The following is a 21,607-nucleotide window of genomic DNA, read 5'->3' as shown; positions in this document are numbered from 1 at the left end:
TGATTGACATTCTGCAGAAGGAGGCCTAATGGGGCTACATGAGGCCTTTTTTTTTGCATTTGATTGATACCATTCTTGATTCTTTTGTTTTTGCACCAGGTAAAAATCAAAGTGCTCCTCCTCCTCGTCCTTTTTTATTATGCTTGAGTAGTACAACTTGTGCACGGAGCGAGTGAGAATCAGCAAGGCGCGCCATTAACTCGCACCGGTGCGTATCCGTGTGTGACATCCTTCATCCGACTAACACCAACTAACGGCCGGTGAGCTTTTACCGGGGCCAGTCATCGCTGATGCCCGCGAAAAGCGGCTGTTTGTGTCAATCAAACCTCCCTCCCGTCCCTTCCTTTCTAACACCCCCTCCTCTCCGTCTCCCTCCCTCCCTCCCTCCCTCTCCTCAGATCGCCTCCACACTCGTGTAGGCGCTCTTATACCCGAGCATTTACGCACGGCAGCCAGTCGGTAACGGGCAGCCTTCTAGCGGCGCTCCTCCGTCCGTACTCGCTGGCTGATCTCCACCTTAAAGAGCCGAGATTAAGAGCAAAGTGGGCAGAAGGGGAGAGCGGAGCGTGGGTCAGACGAGAGGGGAAGAGAACGAGGAGAATTATGAAAGGGGGGAGGAGATCCGATCATTCCGGCTGTCCGCATCTGCTGCTCTAGTGGAGGGTAGAGAGAGAGAGAGAGGGAGGGAGAGAGGGGGTGGGGGGAGATGGCACATCGCTTGAGCATCCAAAACACACGGGAGCGGTGCGCCACCGAGACCGGAGCCGCGGACCCACCCGAAGCAGCATCGCACTCACCGGTCCGCCGTCACGCCTCTTGCCGGCGCGGCAGCGCCTCCGTCTCGCTAACAGGTAAGTGAGCGAGTCGATGCTCCTTCTTTACGTCAACTTCTACGGCAGCGAGCGGGATGGGAAACTCTCTGGGATGATCTGCTGTTAGTTCTTCCTGCCGCCTGCTAATAGACATGTTAATGCTGCTCGTTGCTCTTCTTTCTTCTTCTTCTTTGAGCTGAAAGAGTAGACTGGATTTATTACCATTTTGGGGTTTTTTTCCCCCTCCATTTTTTTCGTGTTTATCCAACACAACGATCCTCAGTTTACTGTTAATCTAATGGAATTAAGTTCGGTTTGGAACGTTGACTAATGTCATTATAGGTGTTGTTATTGTTATTGCTAATAGGACCTGACCACTGACTTGAATATAAAAAAAGACTATTAACTGTGTAGTACATTTGGTTTATATTTTTAATGAGAATGTTTCAATTGTTCCAAAGCTTCTTCTTTTTTTAAATGTAGCATAACATGCATCAAAAACGGTGGACTGATGAGGTTGAGCTTTTTTTTCACATTGCACGACATAGAAAACAATTTTAAAAACGTATAACGACAAGAGGTAAACTTCCATGTGAAGTCTGGTGTGTTAATCCAATTCCAGCGCCCTCGTGTGGCCCCTAACAGGCAGACACCTTCATACCTCATGTCACAGGTTAAACCAGCACCCACCACAGTCGAGACACCATCTGTGTTTCAGATTTGATGTTTTTCCTCATTTTAATTCTCGGAAGCACCAGTTTGAAGTAGCCTCCTCTTAGACTGAGTGATGTGTGTTCCTGGCAGGCTGCAAGGGACACTTTCCTCCACAGATTTGTTGTGTAATAATACTTTGAACACCACATATAGCATGTTACAGAATGAGTGCAGTCATTCAAGTAACAATTAAGATGTATTGTGTTCAACAACAAACATATACTACTTTCCCCTGTGTTGTCTAGCTAAGAATTCTTGTCCTCCTTTAGGTGTCATATTTAAGGAATATGATCACCCCTCCTCAATGACCTTCTCTTCGCCTGCGTTCTATATAAGCAACGAACAAGGAGAGAACGATGGGGAACGTGAGGGAAAACTATTGATATTCAAACAGACAGAAGGAGAGAAAGAGGGGGTGTAGAAAGCTAGAGAGAGGGGGAGAGCGAGGCACGGAGAGAAAAGAGAGAGAAAGAGATGCTGTGGGATCTTTTCTTCTCCCTGGCTCCCGGCACATACATTAAGATGCTAATCCTGCTCTTTTTTGTCTCTTTCTATAATTCATTGCATTTTGTTCCTCTCTTGCTCTGTCTCTCTTATTCGTGCACTTTTTTCCCTCTCGCTCTCAATTTCCTCCGTACTGTCACGGGCTCCCCCCAGATTACCGCTCCTGGCAAGAAGGATTCCAACTCTAATTTTGCGGTATTTCAGATGATTAGGTTCAGAAATAGGACAGAAGTGCACAGAGTTTCGCACAATTAGAGGGGCTCTCTGTAGAGCTTAATGGGACTGATGAGCTGAGCTCCTATCCACCTCCACACCCTGCCACATGAACACACAACCAGCTGTTGTTTATTTGTGAGGACTGACTTTTGTGTTGTGTTCATGCTTTTAACTGTGATGTCACTTTGTGTGTGTGTGTGTGTGTGCCAGAGGTTGGATAAGCCCTCAGGATGCAAGTTGTTTTCAATCAGCTCTGTAGTTACCAGCTGTGCCCTTACGTTCCCCAGAGTGGCACAACCTCGGTACATGCACGCCCGCGAGCACGTTTCACAGAAGAACTAGCGCATACGGTTCAACCTTGCCCAACAAATTTACTCTTTCTTCCTTTCTCCTTGTCCCCCTTTTTTCTCTCTGCAGGCATTAATCATCGCGTGCTCCGTGTCTGCGTGTGATTCCTCCGTGAGGATTGAAAGCAGAGCACCTCGAAACTGCGTTTCCCTTCAATGAAGACCTGTGTTCCCCAACATCCGTCGCAGCTCCCTTCTCCACCTGCCATGGTGACATGACACACCCGAGTGGCTCCGCTCCTTTCTCGCACACATAGACAATCTCTCGGGCTCCTCAACACCCCTCCACCCCCCGACCCCAACTCTTGAGACTCCGGCAAACTACAAAAGAAACCTCCTCCTCCTACGCTCGAAAACCTCTCCGGCTTTGCGATGACGGTGGCTGTGCGATTCCGCCGCCACTTGCGTAGGCTGCTGCTCCTGCTGGCCTCCTGCTGCGTCCTCTCCCTCCTCCTCTCTGCTTACTTTCTGTTTACAAATTCCTCCCCTTCCATGCAGCTCGGACAATCCCCCGAACCCGCCTGCTCCCAGCCGCTCTCCCCGTACCACCAGCTTCCATACCCGTACCCCCCTAACCCTCCTCACACACACATCCACACTGAACCCGTGGTGCTGGTGCTCGTGGAGTCCCAGTACTCCCAGCTGGGTCAGGACATTGTGGCCATATTGGAGTCAGCACATTTCCAGTTTCGCATGGAGATCGCCTCAGGGAAGGGCGACCTTCCGCCGCTGACGGAGAAAGGCCGTGGCCGTTATTCCCTCATCATTTATGAAAATCTATTGAAGTATGCACATGCGGACACATGGAACAGACAGCTGTTGCATCAATACTGCACCGAGTACAGAGTGGGCATCATAGGTTTCTACCGCTCCACTGAGAACTCCCCACCGCTCCTCAAGCTCCGAGGCCTCCCGGTGGTGCTTAGGACCAACCAGGCACTTTGGGACTGCTGCGTGGTGTCTAGCTCACCTCTCCTCCACCTGACCAAGCCCGGCACGGATCGAGGGGCTTTGCCCGGGGACGACTGGACCACCTTTTCCTCCAATCACTCCACCTACCAGGCTGTACTGCACGCACGGGCCAAGGAAGGAGCGGGGGCAGGTAGCGGCGATAATCCAGGGCCTGGCTTCAGTTTAGGCCTCCAAGCCACCGTGGTGCAGGACATGGGACTCTATGATGGGGTGAGGCGAGTGCTATTTGGCCAGGGACTAGGCTACTGGCTCCACAGACTCATCCTGGTGGATGCCATCTCCTACCTCACAGACAGGAAGCTTACTTTGGGCCTGGACCGGCACATACTGGTGGATATCGACGACATTTTCGTGGGGAAGGAAGGGACACGTATGAACGCCAAGGATGTGAAGGTATTGAGGGCAACTGGGGGTGTGATAGCGTACATTAGAAAGAGACAGAGTGGAATATAGAATTCATTAATGTGGGTCACGGATGTTGGGTTAGTTTTTTCATTCTGCGATCAACTTCCATATCGTGTAATTGATTGTAGAGCAGTTGTAAAATAAGGAATGTTTACTTATTGCTGTGTAAGTCTACAGACACCGTAGTAAAAAATGTACCTGGAGTGTGTTTCTGAGGATTGTAGCTTTGGCACCGAGAGGGTATTTAGGAAAGCTCAAGTATGCGTGTGAGTGTGTGTGTGTGTGTGTGTGTGTGTGTGTGTGTGTGTACCATGCAGTGTTGGGGTACAGCGAGAGGGTATCTCTCTCCAATGGAAGTTTAGCCAGAAGTAAAGAGGCCATTTAAGGGAACAAAGACGTGGAGTAAAAGAGAAAAGGCGAGGTAGTGAATGAGCCAGTGAAAAGATGAATGGCACCTATTCCTCTTTTCCCACGTTCCTCCTCTTAGGGAAACTAAAGGGGAGTCAGCCATGCAGCCCGCCTCTCAAGAAGGCTATTGTTTCAACACACACGCTTGCATGAGCAAACACACACACACACACACACACACACACACACACACACACACACACACACACACACACACACACATATAAATTCAGACGCGCACCTATGCAGATAAAGTATTTGCACACACTCACATTTAATCCCTACTTTGTGTATGAATGTAATATTTTTATATAGAGGGGGGGGGGGGGGGGGACTCTTTCTGAAGTGTGGATAGAATGCATGCTTGAAGTCGGTGGTCACATTCTCCCACCGCGTCCTCACTCAGGGCCATTCAAGAGTATCAAATTGTGTTTGGTGGGTTCTCATGTGTGGGAGTGTGTGTGTGTGTGTGTGCGAGGGGCTTTAAGATTGGAGAGATTTATGCCGCTCTGCGCTGATGTGCATGAGCTAATCCCGTCTGCCCGTCTCACTGCAGCGACAAGATATACATGATAGGGAAGTGTGTGTGTGTGTGCGGGTGTTTTTCCTGAATCACGACGTTAGATTAGAATGTCCCTTCCCGCCGATGGTTGACACCTGTGTCGTCAGGCGCTGCGAAAAAAAAAACACCCAACAACAACAAGAGACAAAAAAAAAAAAAAAAAAAAAACGGGCCACCTGTCCGAGGCTGAGTGTTGGTGAGGAGAGATGAGAGGAACGGGAAGGCTGAGCAAACAGAAGGGCAGTGGGTGGCGAAGTGGAGAAGAACTCCACCTTTTGAATATAAAAAAGATGCTTGAATTCAAAAAAGGATAAAAGAGTTCATAGTTACACACACTCACACAAAGTGCACACACACACACACACACACACACACACACACACACACACACACACACACACACACATTCACAAAACGAGCACACTCTAGTTGGGAGTTTTCATTTTAAGTCTGCCTGACTCTTCAGCTTTGTAGCATAAATATACATGAGGATGAACCAGTGCCATAACAGAAGGACAGGGAGATGGGGGTGGAGGAAGAGGTGGAGAGAGAGACAGAGAGAGAGAGAGAGAGAGAGGGGGGGGGGGGGGCAGAGGAAAAGGAGACAGTGATGTCATTTGAAACACTCCCTCCACATTTCTTCTTTCTCTTCGCTTGGCAATCACAGAGAAACAGATGAGAGGGAAAAGAGGGAGAGAGTTGTAGAGGAGGGGAAGGTGGAGGACGGCGCCTTGGGGAAGAGCTAGCAGCTAACTTTGTGATTTCAGAGAAACAAAATGCTGAAGGGAAATGGGCACGCAGAGGAGGGGAGTATGTTGATTTGCAGCCGCCCTCCCCGCAGCCTCACTTGTCAGATTACAGTTTGAACAAGGCGTGTTCAAAGTGACAAGTGTGTAAATCATGAACGTTCATAATCGTGTGCATCAGCTAATGTATTTCTACCGCTATCTTGTCTAAATGTTTTATATCTTTGTCATGATCCAGTGATTGTTTGATTAGTGCATCGTGTTGGTTCATTTTCAAATTGGCTCTCAGATGGAAGTCTGTCCCTTCCAGCAACGTGTCATTGAAAAAGCTGTTGAAAGGATGACTCACAGTAGTTGAGCATGTGTCAAATATACATCTAGCTTTGGGTGAAGGTGACAGCTGAAAAGATGTTTCTTCGCTTCATTAAAAAATGATTGATGCACGTGGATTCAACAGAAGCAATTAATCATGAAAGCAAGATATTTGCACCAAGTAAAGCGGAGGTTGTGTAAAATCGCTCTCAGGTTAGGATCAGGGTCAGAACAGAGTGACTGACGGCTATGATGACATCACAAAGCAGGTGTCCCCAAATCAGTGATTTCATCCCTACTTTATCAAGGCATCTAATGACAATATTCACACTGCAAAAAGGATTTTTCCTAATCAGCTAATATCAGTGACACCGCAGCACAAACATATCGCGGTGAATCATTAGGAATGACACACAAATCATGTAAAACATGTAAATCCTCTCTCATCCCCGGTGCTTCAAAAATAGCTTATGTCTAACACTGCATCAAAGTATGTAACAGGATGTGTTATTGACCAATTAGTAGGACAAGGCATTTGCAGTGCCGGTGTTAGAAATCCCCCCTTTTTCCCTCTGTAAAGCCAACATTCAATCTCCTGTTGTACCCGAGAGGAGAGGAGTGAGAGAGAGAGAGAGAGAGAGAGAGAGAGAGAGAGAGAGAGAGAGAGAGAGAGAGAGAGAGAGAGAGAGAGAGAGAGGGAGGCCAATTAAAATGCCTCCCTCCTTCTCTCTGCACTCTTCATTAGTCTCACCCCACGAGTTCATCTGGTGACAAACAATACCTACACCTCCTCCTGTCTGCACACACGCACACTCTCTCTCACACACACACACACACACACACACACAGCTGTATTCCCTCTATTAAAATGATTCACAGGGAGGCACCTCATGGATGACATTTCTCAAAATGAGGGATGATGCCAGTCAAAAACTCCCGTCAATGATTTGTGCTTGTGTTTTTTAATTCACGCCGGCAGGTTTTCCCCTCTACTCTGCTTCGGAGTTGGTCCGCTTCTCATGTTCATATTCCTCTTCATCACCTCCTCTTTTGTCCCCTTCATCCTCCTCCTCCACCTCCTTCACTCACCTCCCCCCCCCCCCTCCCTGTGCGAGTCATTGATCACTATCTCCGGCCTATTTGTATTCCTCCCTAGACTTCACTCAACTCGTTCCCACTCTCTTCCTCCCCGCGGTGCTTTGTGAAGCGGTGTCATCTAAGTTGTTGAGGGGACGGCACATGTGAACGAACATACTGTTCTGTACACCAACACAGAAGCCAGGGCTTGACTGATAATATTTGGCATTTTTATGGATCTAAAGGACGGTTGTGGCTCCGTGATATGCACAGTTGCCTCATACTCTGAGCCTTCTCTGTGGAGCTTTGCCGAATCCAAATTCCCCTCATGTTTGCGTGGGTGCTTGTGAGATTGTCCAGCGACGGACTGTCATCACAGGAGAGGAAATCCCTGCATTTTTCACATTTTATGTTCTTGTCCTCCTGAAAAGGAATAATTGGCTAAATAAGATTAAAACATGAGTTTCCAAAATACACAGTGGGGAAGATGCTGCACTTTCATTACTTTGTTTATTTTGCAAATCAAATAATTACTATTTCCTCATGGCCTAATAAGCCAATAAAAGTGTTATTTTGCCTTTAGGACTGAATGGGAAATCTGTTTTAACATTTTATCCAGCTAGAAGGTTGTTATTCTACATAGCAATGCACTGAGTAATGTATGACTCAGGAGACGGGAAATGGGGTCGCGACGTTTGCAATGAAGAGTATGTCGAGACCGAAGTGTTTTTTCATGTTGTCATGATCACTTTGGTCTGGCAGTTAAATCTGGCAGAAAATTGAAACCAAAACAAAATAAGGAATTTCAGAAAGGCAATGTTCAGACTTCACTGAAAGTCTGTAATTTATTGTGCATTACCACTTAGAGTCAATCTGTGGACTAATTAAGTATGATGCCACTCGAGTCGATGGAACTCAGCTCATTCCATATCCGTTTATTACTTTGCCGAATGGTATTATATAAGTAATGAATAAAAGACAATCAGTGGAGAAAAGATTTGAAAGCTCCTCAGTCAGAAAAGGAAATGGTTGAAAGAGAGATGGCTTTTGATCTTTTGTTACATGAGGCGTACACATTCTATATATATATCTCTTTATATATAGTTGTTTTTCTTCATGCAACATCATTTATTTAATATGTGACAAAGGTTGGCGCCCGTGATAGAAAATCTTAGGTGTTAGGTCTTAATCGCTTTTAAAATGACAAAGTTTCTGGTGAGAAAGAAAAAGAGATGACATATAAGATGGCAGAAAGGAACGGGATATTGCTTCCAGCATGATGCGCCCTGACATCTGCTCTCATTCGCAGCTCTGATCTGGACAGAAATGATCACAGTCTGCCCTGCAGGGAAGGGGAAGTTTTACAGTTACACAATTAAAGAAAAAAAAAAGCCATTACATATTTATCATTTTTAACATACAATACAAAAAAGACAGTTATGGCAGTTTTATTGTATTGAATGCTCTAAACAAAGAATCCGTCAACAAGAAAATGATCTTATTACCTTTTATTAAATTGCTTTTGTCAGTGTTCTTGTTTTTGCTCCAAATTAACTCTGAGGATGCGGCAGCTTGCCATGCATTTTCTTTCACCAAATGAGGCAGGTTTGATGGTCACAGCAATCACTGAAACTAAAAATCCTTGAGGGTCTGCCAAGTAGAATTTAGTGTAAGTATAGCGATGCCAAAGCAATCACAAGTACCTTCAATCCGCAAGGAAGAAGATGATTTTGTAAAAATGCTCCGATATAAAAAAAAAGCTCCACTGACTTGAATCTGACAAGCGAGACTTCAAGTGAGCGGAGGGAAGAGTAAGCAAAGGACTGGCATTTACTGGTAAAGTGCTCTTCCCTGCTCATCAAATAGAGATGCCTGACCCAGTTAAATTTGCTGGTGTTCACATTACATGCATAGATACACACACACACCTAGACACAAACACATGCATGGAAACTCATGTACACGGATCAAGAACTTTGACCTGGTTTTGCACACCAAAAAATGGAAACCCCCCGTGAATGTGTCTTACTTTTCATATTCCTTTAAAATCTGTTTGCACTTAAAATCCGATTAAAAAATGAAGTTATTTTCTTTGAAATTTGGTTAATTGTTTTTTTGTTATTTTAGATCTCCCAGTCAGGCTTAAGGCGGTGAAAAGGAAAAAGGGAAGAGAAGGTGCAAAGGCGAGCATGACAGAATGGGGATACGGTGGGGAGGTGGTTTGTGTAAAGGGTTTGTGAAAGGCAATGAATGCCAGCTGTCCAGATGCCTGTCTCCCATCTGTTTGAACCCCAACATCTAGCTGGCACCTCTTCTAGTGCTTACCCACACACACGCACACACACACACACACACACACACACTGCCGCTCTCACGCACACAAAAACAAACTGGCATTGCATCTGACACTCGCAGTGTTAGGCAGCTGTGGGATTGGGCACGGGAATGAGGGCTATCGCTAACCGCTAATCCATTTGTGTGTTTACCTTCATCACTAGGATTGTCAAGATCTCTCACATGCTACTAGCCCCCCCCCCCTTCTTTCTTATAAAGTATCTTTTATGGCCCATTTTAAAACCATCTCCAGCTTTGAGCTCAGTAGCCAGTGGACAGATTGGCTCCGTATTGCTCAAATCACTCCATTCTCCTGGATCTGTTGCCGTTACGCTCAGAAAAACAGCAGGAGGGAAGACTTTGTTTTCTCTCAGAGCCAGAGGTAGGGTTTTGTCATATGCGTTGTGCGAGTTTGTCTGTCCAAGAAGTGCACTCCTTTGTACTCACGGTTTCGCCTCTTCATAATGATCAACGCTGCTCTCGATCCCTTAAAGTACAATTTCTGAGAAAAACACTCAGGTGTTTAGTTTGAAGGCAGTATGCCACAATTTGCCCAGCATAATGTTTTTTCCTTTTTGCTCACTGAGGTGTTAAAAAGAAAAAAAAGTATTGTTGTGGTTGCGGTATCTTGATGTGCTCCTGTTGTGAAAATTGTGCCCATGTTGTGCACCTCATCCCTGTTGCCTAGAGAACCTCTGAATAGGACACACACACACACACTGAGTCCCCAAAATCTAAAAACGTTATGCAAATCACAAAGGCCTTTAAGCTACAGTATACTTCTACAGAGGTGCTTGTGAGATGGTTGAAACGTTTTGGAAACCTTCCTCCCCAGACAATCTGACATTCATACCCACTTCATGCAGTCATTGGCCAGCTGTGTGGAGGTTAATATCTTTCCCTTCTTTTTTCCCTTCTTGACACAAAAGAAAATGTGCGCTGTTATTTTTTTTTTATTTAAACAATATCGCATTTCCTCTCCCTCTGTATGACGGCAGCTGTTCACTCTGCCTTTGAGTGTGGATGGTAAACGCCGTTTGTACAAACTAGTTCTATTGCAATTGTTGTTTACGAAATAATATACAGTATACTTATGACCTCACTGTTGTAGTAATGCAAAATGTACATTACTATGACCTGTGGAAGTTAAAAAACAGTATGATACAGATAATATCATTGATAGAAATGGCAGATATTATGAAGATAGAAAGGGTTTCAAAAGGTCTCAAAAGTTTTGAGAACTAAACATTTAAAGTTTCCTATAGTTTATTTTTCAGTAGTGTCCTCGTAGTTGTTTGCCCCAGTTTTATACTTTTCACTCAAACTGAAATGCCAAAAAAGTGTAAGGATTATCTATTATTTGTTACATAACTTTTCTTTAGAAAGGTTTGAAAACCACATTGCAGAGACTTCGAAACTTTCTTGAGAAATCTGATGCATCACCATGAGCAATTTGTTGCCTGGGAAAGTTTCATAATAAGTGCGGTTATGAAAAACTCTGTGTTCTCAGAGTTGAGTTAGCTGCCGAACAACAACTTCTTTAATGCGAGAACTGGCCAACTTCACATTACCCATTTTTAAAGTGTGTTTATGGAATCTGATCTCACTGACGCATCACAAAACTTGGTCATTTGTGTTTTCTGCTGGTAGGTGGCAAAATGCAAATGAGGTGTTTAAACTAATGTACTGCGCACTTGGAAAACTCACCTCCATCGACTCTCAGACAGATACCAGCATGTGTTAATAATGCATTTCGCCCAAGTGCATCGTAGAGTGTATATTGAGTTACAATGCAAAGCACCCAGCTACAGACTTAATCCAATTCATATGTCTTTGTGTCCACGTGTGTGTGTGTGTGTGTGTGTGTGTGTAAGATGTAGAGGATGTCATAATAGAGGAGACAAGGGATCAGATTAGGGAGCTGCGCACATCTGTCAGCATGCAGCCTTCTTCAACACCATTAGATTAGAGCTAATGAAGATACTGTGTGTATCTGTCAGTATATTTGTTAGTTTGGGACAGACACACACACACACACACACACACAGGAGGAGAGAGGGTGAAAAGAGACGCGGAGAAACTGCCTGGAACGGATTCCTTGCCCTGACATCAGCTGCTCGGGTCTCGTAAATCAGGCGGGGTTCCTGGGGATCGATTAAAAGCGGCATGACAAAGATTGGTAATAGAGATGTGGCGTGTAGCCCAACAGAAAGACCCAGCGCGCAGGAAGTTGTAGGAGTTCCAGAAAATAAACAGAATATTTTGTGAAAACGGCGAGAAGTGCAACGGTAGCGAGAAGACGGGGTGGGAGAGTGCAAGAGAAAGAGCGAGGGGAGGGTAGAGCGTTATAGAAAGGGAGAGGGTGCGATCATTCCTCCATGCTGCTTCAGCCTTCCTTTCAAATTAGAGCAGCCCCGTCTCCTGGGAATGTGACATTTTCACGGAGCGAGCGAGGGAGAGATGGAGGTTCAGAGAAGGGTGGGTGGGAGACAAATGGGGAAGGGGGTGGTGGGGGGGGGGGGGCAGAGAGGCGACTGCAGGTTCTCAGAAGCGGAGAGATGGAAGAATAGAGGAAGAATCAGAAAGAAGAGGAGTGTGGGGGGGGTGCAGGGTTTCGCTTGGTGGTGTTTGGGATGGATGGAGAGAATGATGAGAAAGAGGAGTGTGTGCGGGGGTTATTAGTCCACCCTCCAGAGGCTACTAATGCACTGACCTTCATTAACTCACATTACCGTCGGTGTGTGTGAGAGACTGTGCTGTGTGTGCGAATGTGCAACTCTCTTTAGTTAACACTCATTACAGAGTCTTTGTTTAAAGGCCAGTAAACTAATGAAGTCATTAAACAAGTGGAGAAATTCCTGATTCAAGTATTGAAACCAGAGACGGAGGTAACTTTAAGGACAGGCGCAGCATATAGGAAACAGAGCAGAGCAATGAATAGATGAATCTGATATACTGCAGTATATCAGGTACCTTCCGATGTGCTCTGTGGGGCTGAATGTGATTCAGTCACTAATGTTCTTTTTTATCTATCTTTCTATATTTTCATCTACCTACCTACCTACCTACCTACCTACCTACCTACCTACCTACCTACCTACCTACCTACCTACCTACCTACCTACCTAACTACCTCCCTACCTACCTACCTAAATACCTACCTACCCACCTTACTAACTACCTACTTACCTACATACCTAACCACCTACCTCCCTCCCTACCTACCTCCCTACCTACCTAACTACCTACCTACCCAACGTAATGCCTACCTACCTCCCTACCTACCTACCTACCTACCTACCTAACTACCTACCTACCTACCTACCTAACTACCTACCTACCTACCTACCTACCTACCTACCTACCTACCTACCTAACTACCTCCCTACCTCCCTACCTAAATACCTACCTACCCACCTTACTAACTACCTACTTACCTACATACCTACCCACCTACCTCCCTCCCTACCTACCTACCTACCTACCTACCCAACTTAATACCTACCTACCTCCCTACCTACCCAACTACCTACCTATCTACCTACATACCTACCCACCTGCCTACCTCCCTACCTACCTAACTACTTACCTACCCAACTCACTACCTACCTAACTAACTAACTACCTACCTACCCACCTACCTACGTGTCTACCTACATAACTACCTACCTACCCAACTTACTACCAACCTACCTACCCACCTACCTACGTGTCTACCTACTTACCTCCCTACCTACCTAACTTACTACCAACCTACCTACCTACCTACTTACCTCCCTACCTACCTGCCTCCCTACCTACTTACCTCCCTACCTACCTCCCTACCTACCTACCTCCCTCCCTACCTACCTACCTACCTACCTACCTACCTACCTACCTACCTACCTACCTACCTACCTACCTACCTACCTACCTACCCACCTACCTACCCACCTCTGTCTACAGGCTCTTCTTGATACTCAGAAACAGCTGCGTTCTCAAATCTCCAACTTTACCTTCAACCTGGGCTTCTCTGGGAAGTTCTACCACACAGGTCTGTGTTCTGTTAATATGCTTTCCATTCAACATACACACCAGTGCCAGGCGCACGCTGTTTCAAATCATTCATTTGAGGGTGTTTTTATGCAAAAGTTTGCCTTTGTTATCTATGTGTCTCAAAGTGAGTGTACCACATGGTAGTTTAATGTGATTCACTTTTTAACTTCTGACACCGCGGTAAACACATTTTATTTTCCGAAGGTTAAGCACAAATCTTGTGCGGCTAAACAGCCTTAACTGTTATTTGGTTTTATGGTGAAGTGAAAGGCTACATTTTTTTTTTTTCTTTTCAAATGGAACTCTTTCCACCTTGATTCTAGAAAAATAATAATGACTTTATTTGTGAGGGCATGTAATGGTGTAAAATAAATCTTCCTCCTCAGATTTAAGCAAAGAAGAGATTTATTTTCACGGTGATAAAAATATATTTAAATTAACTATATAAATGACAATTACACTTTAAGTCCGCACTAAATAAAATACCATAAAGAAAGGATGAACCTGCAGTACAGTGGCCAAACGGAGTAATCAATCCCATACATCTGCTATCGCTTGTGGTGCGTATAAGCACTAAGTTATCCTATTCATCATTGGGATTTTTTTTATCTCATACTATCTCTATATTTTGAGTTATGGAATAATACTGTGTTGCATATCACACGTGTGATGCGAATTCTAAGCTCGGTTGGGGTTCCAAGGACAGATGTTATTGATTTTCTAGTTAATGTGTCTAAATCTGCAGCAAGAGAACAAATGAATATGATACAAATAGAGGTGGGACTGAAGATAATTATAATCAGAATATATCTGATACAGACTAGAACATATTACCAAAGTATATGTTGTTGCTATGGCATGCATTTTTTATCACCATGGTATCACACCGCCTCCTTATTTAGCAACGCAACCCTAAAAGAACCCAGTTGCTTAGTGATTTTATGAACCAGTGAGAAGCATATAGCAACAATATTTAATGCAGGACATGCTTGAAGTGTGCATTTATACATATGTTATATGTTATCCCTTGTCCTGTTTGCCCTTGGCTGTTTCTGTGTGTGCAGGCACCATGGAGGAGGACGAGGGGGACGATTTACTGTTGAAGTATGTGAATGAGTTCTGGTGGTTCCCCCACATGTGGAGCCACATGCAGCCTCACCTCTTCCACAACGAGTCCTCCCTGCTGGAGCAGATGGTCCTCAACAAGGAATTCGCACTGGTGAGATGGATCCGCTCTCTTGATGCACGCGCACATTTCTTGCAGCTGTTTATTTCGGCGCTGCATTCTTCTTCCCCGTGTGTCCTTTTAATGGCGCTCGCTTCCCATGATTGCATTTTCTTCAAGGACGTCTGTCGCGGTTCGTAATTGTTATTTCTTCGCCACAGCCGATTGCAGAGCTGTTGTTTTGCGGGTTGAAGTGCAGGAACTGTTCCAACATAAAGAATTCACTTCATCATTTGAATTTTTCATATTTTTTTTTTTTTCTCCAGCTCCTGGAAGTGTGACACACCACAGGACAGGCAGACACTTTAAACCAGTCCTGTGTCTTATAAGCATTTAGTTGAGGTTTAAAATGCATTTTTAGTTCACACAAGACAATACTGTAGGGACATGGATGATATTTACAGTGAAGGCACATGTGTGCAATATAAATATGTCCTGATAGAATTACACCCCTTGCAGAACACATTTGCGAATGCAAATTACTTTCCTGTGAACAGATGATTAAAGGGCAGAGTTGGGGAAAATATTTGGACTGAAAAAAAAAATGTTATACCCCTGTTGGGGAGTGATGCACTCATTTTTATGGGCACACCTGAGCCTGTTTAATCCGATGTCTACAAAGTCAGGCGCTTCTGTTGCCCTCCTCTGCCTGGCTTGCCTGCGCTTTGTTAGTATGTGCGTGAGCGAGTTGAAATGATTTGTATGACCCTACTGGTACTGGAGTGCCTCCTCGCACATACAGTACAGCGAAGGGGGGGGCCGGTTCATGCTGTTGAAGGTGAACGTGATCATAAAGTGCGATCCCTCACCTCTATTGTATACACACACACACACTCCGCTCCCTCATTCCCTGACCGCTGATGCTTAGCTTTGACAGTGTGTGTAGGTGTGTGTCAGAGCGAAGGACAACACCATCAGTCTGCAAGATGCAACCATCCACCCTCACACTCCCACACGTACACATGCTCACGCGGACAATTTTCAACCCGAAGGCTGGTAATCACAACCAACACAGCACAAACCATGCGCTTCTTTCCCCTACAAGGTCAGACCGTCAGGCTCTGAGTGTTTATGTCCCGCCGCGTCCTTTTGTCCGAGCTGTAAACGTCCATAACGTTAAGCCTCACACGCGTGTCCGTCTCTGCGTATGTCTGTCTCTCCGTCTCCAGGAGCACAACATCCCGGTGGACATGGGCTATGCCGTGGCCCCGCACCACTCGGGCGTCTACCCGGTTCACCTGCAGCTGTACAAGGCCTGGAGACGCGTGTGGAACATCCAGGTCACCAGCACCGAAGAGTACCCCCACCTCAAACCCGCCCGATACCGCAAGGGCTTCATCCACAACAACATCATGGTGAGGAGACCACGTTGTTATGACATGCCTGTCGAAAAAAAAAGCCTCGGGGGCCGCATCGGCATCGCCCCAGGCACACGCCTGTGAGGATGCGCTTCCGTACATCGACTCTATTGACGCATTTCTGCGCAATCATAACAATGTATCAACACCATGACAACTCCCTTCATTATTTAACATTTTAATATTTTTGTTTAAATGCCAAAAAGGTAGCATTTCAAGATGATTTTTGCCCACTTTTTTATTGCCTGCGCTCCACTAATCTTCTGCTAGAGATAATGTAGTAGCACTGTAGCTAGCGTTTCCACAGCTGGTGGTTGTGGGTATCCTTTGATACAAGTCGGAGCTGGTGCCGAGTGTAGACACATTTAATGAAATACGTTGGCCTGGCAGACAAAGGTTAGTCACACAAACATGATGGAAGTCACAACAAAGTGCACTTAAGGCCATGAATCAAGCCTAACACTCAAATCATGTCATGTAGAGTCCTAACCTGCCCGCTTAATTCATCTCGCCGAAATTAAAACCATGAATTATACATTCTTGGAGTCACTAAATCAAAGCTCGGATGCCAAATCGTTTAGTCTGGAGAGTCTGTTTGAATTCTTACTTTGAAAATCTCTTTTCATCTACTGTCTCTCCACTCAAATAAGTGTTTGCTGAATAGTAAATTGTGTGCTGATTGTTTCTTGCGGACTCAAAGAGAAAATCAATGATGCTTTGCATGTAACCTCTGTGCATGGCTGCGCGTGTGTGTGTGTGTGTGTGTGTGTGTGTGTGTGATATGCGTTCTTTGCCCTCGTCTCACCACGGCGCTATGTTGATTCAATTTTACTGGTTTTTCAAGGCGGATAAAGGGGTTATCTTTGCTGTGTGTATTTGTATATGTGCAGGGCGTGTATCATAGAATAAAGATCAAGTAATGAGAGCGTTTATTTTACACTTTCATGCTCCAATAAATAATTCATCAGTAATAGTATAAAAACTCCGTCGTCTGTTCCGCCTAAACAAGTTGTCTTTGTCCATCTCTCGGTCTCCTCCTCCTCCTCCTCCTCCTCCTCGTCACTCACTTGTCAGTTAGGCATTGTCAGTTTGCACAACTGCTCCCTTATTGATAAAAGAACCAATCACATCTGACACCAAAATTATCAGCCTGTGTTATTCTGCTATATCTGGGACTTGAGCAAACAATTTGAACTGACAGTTATGTCAATTTCCTAATCAGTGCTAGAAGTCTGCTTTTATTTCTTGACATCTTGTCACGGCGTCATAAAAGACAGCTACTTAATCCCACTTCCTTTCAATGCAAAAACAGGCAGACACTTCTGACAGGCTTTAATGTGTTATGATACATTATCAATAGTGAGGAATTAAAAAGCATAGCAGAATCACTGAATTGGACAACATCCATTGAATACATATTCAGGAGAAATACACTTGCAGGGGAAAAAACATGTTTTCTTTTAGTTTATACAAAAACATTTTTGAAGACGCGCTGACAAGGAAGCGGAGGCTGATATAAAGAAATAAAACCATCGACCCAATGATGGATGCAGCTCTTCTCCAAACATTGTTTTTGACACTTTACGTGTTTTTTTCAAATCCAACTTCTGACAATAGTTCAATTTGGCTGGAATAAACGCTTTTTAGCTATAGATCCAGCTTCCATCAACACAACTGTCCTGGCCTCTCATCTTTGCCCTGCTATGGTGGCTTTAGCCTTTAAGCAGAGGTGTACTGTAACACTGTTTATTTAATTCTCTGAGGAAAATATTCTCCAACGATAACCCTCAAAACAATGCAGATAGAGTAAAGTAGAGGAATGTTGATGTTCACAGGACTTCTTGTCCGTGTTACAAATGAATCTTCCTCCTCATCAGCAGCGGATGAAAATGAAATGCTAAATGGAAAATTAGGAAATATGATCAAAAGCTCCAGAATAATGGACTTTTAGATACATTTTATTCTTTTTAGAATGAACTTCCAAAGACAACATGCCCTAAAAGTAAAAAAAAAAAAAAAAAAAAAACCTCTCTACGGTCTACGATAACAGCAATCAAATGCCATCTGCTGACGAAGATTGTGTGATATGATTGAAGAAGCGACTCAATGGACCTTGAGGTGACATTGTCCCGTCAAATTCCATTACAAAAGAGTGGAAATGCAGTATGAGTATCCATTGAGAAATGTATTAAGAACAGGGAGCCGAATGAGAAAGCAGTGTAGGAAAAAGTGAAGAAGTCCATCTCTTGCTCCGAGACATTGCATGCTGCATTGACTAAATACCAAAGGGAGGCAAAGAAGACGATGAACACAAAACTTAGCTCATGGAAGTTGACCTTTTTCTGAGAGGCAGATTGTGTTGGTGGTTTGTGTGGGTGTGTGTGTACATTTGAATTTTAAAATAATTTCACCATAAATCAGCTGGTGAGCTGTTCGATTTTGACGATCCATCTAGCCTCCTGACCTCTCATAAAGTTACTCTGGCACATCGCTCTCGACCTCTGCCCCTTGCTCCATCTTTGTTTGCTCCGAGGTGGACAGGAAGTTGTCCCTAAGGCTGTAAAACTGGTGTTTGTGTGTCTCTGTCAGCAGATTGAGAGCCACCCACTGGACCCACAGTATCAGAACAAATCAGACTGAAATATGGGATGGTGCTGCGTGTGTGTGTGTGTGTGTGTGTGTGTGTGTGTGTGTGTGTGTGTGTGTTTCTTTTTAAAATGTACTATATCAGTTTGAGCTATAGCTCTGTGGATAATTGGTTTGGTGAAATAGTGCTGAGTGTCTGTGGCTCTGGTGGCCTTCTCCCTCCCTCTCTCTCTCTCTCTCTCTCTCTCTCTCTCTCTCTCTCTCTCTCTCTCTCTCTCATGTGTGTGTGTGTTAGAGAGAGAGTGTGTGTGTGTGAATGACTGCAGTGTTTTATAGATAAACCAATATCTGTGCTTCCGGCCTTTACTCTCTATTTCACACAGAGAAGTGCTCCACTAGGAGTTCACAATAAAGACCTTTTCTTCTCTTCATTTGAGTCATTTAATGACCTAATGAAAAGGAGATTAATTCATCCACTGTTAAACACTTGATCCAGCACTCTGTTAGTCTTTTATGCAAGGCACATTATTGTAGCTTCCTTACATCATAGATTCATTTCAATATATATATATTTAAATGGGCAATAGCTTTTGGACTTTCTAACTCGCAGTGAAATGTCGATGATGTCACTCATAAAAACACGTCCAACCACAACAAGGTTAGAGCGACGAAGGGGATCTGAGAAATTGACATGTGGGACCCTGCTTTCAACAATCAAGGCATGTAACTCACACCGGGCGTGGCATTTTCTTTATTTACTGCTCGAGGTGGGATTATATATATATATATATATATATATATATATATATATATATATATATATATATATACAGTATATATGTATGTAATCCGTGATCATCTCCTTCCACTTCTGTAAACAACAAGTCACTGAAATACCAAACAGGTGTAGGTGAGGAGCCGTGCCCCAGGAAGACTTCACTCTCGCATTTCATACACCTGCATGAGAATTAAAGGTCTCCAGAAGTCATCTCAGCCAGACAGCTATCTGCTTTAGCGCAGCAGAAAACGGTGGACAGCCCTGATCTCACTCTCCTCACCTTTGTTCACGTTGGACGTGTTGACTTGCCGTTACAGAAAAGCCACAGGTGGAACTAATAACATTTAATGACGGCTCCTTTCCATTTAAGAGTCCCAAAAAGGCGTGCCGCACTCTACCAGAGTCCTGGAACTGGAGGGTAATGCAACAGAGCCATCGTTATTAATTACGCCTGTGCTTTTTTAAAAAATCTTATCACAAATCCAAATGCCAGCAGTGCAACACGTGTGGTGTGACTTGACCCATCTGTAGAATCTGCGCCTATGCTTTTTCACTGTGATAGGTAGCATTAGCATATGCTGCTGGATGACATGTGGTTTTGTGTTTCATCTCAAATCATGGTACCACAATGGTTTCATGTTTGAGAATAGATGTAGATGCAGTCTGTGGCTCTGAGCCAAATCTGATAAATATGCTACAGATCTTACTACGTGAATTTGAAAATGAAAATAATCTGTGTGTGTGCGTGTCAAGTTTGTGGCTTTATGGCTTCGCTAGCTGCTGTGATAACACACCGGCGAACTGTTGGTGGTCAAGTTGCATTTTGGGTAATGTAGGCACCAGGTTTTCATACGAAAAGGAATGCAACATATTAGTGCTTTCAATTTTTTTTTTATCATGTTTGCACTCCCCGATCAAAACATGACTGTATAGAACGGGCCACATGCTTGGTGTTTGCTGGCAGCTTTAATCGACAACTGCTCACGCAAACAACTTCACACTCAGCATGGAGCTTTTTTGGGTCCTGACTCATATAACTGCCATCACATTGTTGCATCACAGACCCAATTCTAGTGCTATTAGGGACAGAAACTGCAGTGAAGTAAACCAAAAACGCAGACACCAAGTAAGTGCCCCAAACAGTTATGTGTTATGATGTGTAGCTGTGTATTCAATGATGTCACTATTCCAACTAAATAACTCCAATTCTAAAAAATAACTCAACTGTATACTTCTTACTTCACAACATATAACAATTCAAATGTAATGGATTATTATTCATTAAAGCATCCATCATCACAGCATCATAGTAGAATTGAAAGCTCCAGCTTGAACATACTTTAAGTCAAGTTAAGTCTCTTTGGCTCTGCACTTGAAGTACAAATTGAAAAAAGGACTTTTATTTTGCGGTATTAATAGTTTGCCAGTTCCCAGGTAGAGAAAGGGTGAAAAATAAAGCAAGACGGCCCCCAAGTCACTAAATCTGCCCCTGAAAACACACCCAAGTCGCATTTACGAGTCTGAAACATCTGTTAAATACACTAACCATAGGCGTGTTAGTTGCTTCCTTTGACATAACCTCTGTGGTTGTAAAGTGGAGCGTGGATTAATTAAGCAGGGGGGTTTGTTTGCCGACAGAGATGCTATTAGTGTTATAAATAGTATGGCAAACGTACACATTTGTGCTGCAGTGGCAGTGTGACGGTGTTCCCGTACAGGCTCGTGCTCAGCCTGTAAAGGCCCACTGTGGACGACTTGCTGAATACTTTTGTTAATATCAATTGTGTTTGGTGTCCAAATTGCATAAAATTTGAGCCGGCATGTCCTTGGGTCCCCAGCAATTCAAAGTGCCAACTAGAGCGGATGAACGGTTCTTTCAATATGTGAGGGACCCGGAGACAGAGCATCCTTGCTTAATTATTTCTTGTTTTGTTTTGGAAATGAGTTCCTGCTGATCATACTGTGCTTTGTAGCCTATTGTCATAAAGTGTTTGTTCGTTTGCACTTCCTGTGTAAGCCGTTAACAACGCCTCCTCTCGTGTTCATGCGTAGGTGCTTCCCCGCCAGACGTGTGGCCTGTTTACTCACACCATCTACTATAAGGAATACCCCGGTGGACCTAAGGAACTGGACAAAAGCATCCATGGAGGAGAGCTGTTTCTCACTGTGCTGCTCAACCCAGTAAGTCAGAGAATACATGCACACACATATAAACG

The 21,607-nt window shown here is 44.3% G+C and overlaps 1 protein-coding gene across 2 annotated transcripts in view; it reads left to right on the top strand.

Moving 5' to 3' along the window:
• The first annotated feature begins 712 nt into the window (after positions 1-712).
• The window catches only part of ndst3 (N-deacetylase/N-sulfotransferase (heparan glucosaminyl) 3), a 35,738-nt gene continuing 14,843 nt past the window's right edge, over positions 713-21,607 (top strand). For both annotated transcript variants that reach the window (XM_084006438.1, XM_084006439.1), the window contains exons 1-6: positions 713-851; positions 2,664-3,958; positions 13,355-13,442; positions 14,509-14,663; positions 15,839-16,024; positions 21,444-21,572. In XM_084006438.1, coding sequence (XP_083862564.1) covers positions 2,966-3,958; positions 13,355-13,442; positions 14,509-14,663; positions 15,839-16,024; positions 21,444-21,572 — 1,551 coding nt within the window. In that variant the 5' untranslated portion in view covers positions 713-851; positions 2,664-2,965. The remainder of the gene's footprint in view (positions 852-2,663; positions 3,959-13,354; positions 13,443-14,508; positions 14,664-15,838; positions 16,025-21,443; positions 21,573-21,607) is intronic.

This window comes from Eutrigla gurnardus (genome assembly GCF_963514095.1).
Source record: "Eutrigla gurnardus genome assembly, chromosome: 3".
NCBI lineage: Eukaryota > Metazoa > Chordata > Actinopteri > Perciformes > Triglidae > Eutrigla > Eutrigla gurnardus.
The sequence above is the reverse complement of the archived record's forward strand: the minus strand, read 5'-3'. Positions and strand labels throughout refer to the sequence as shown.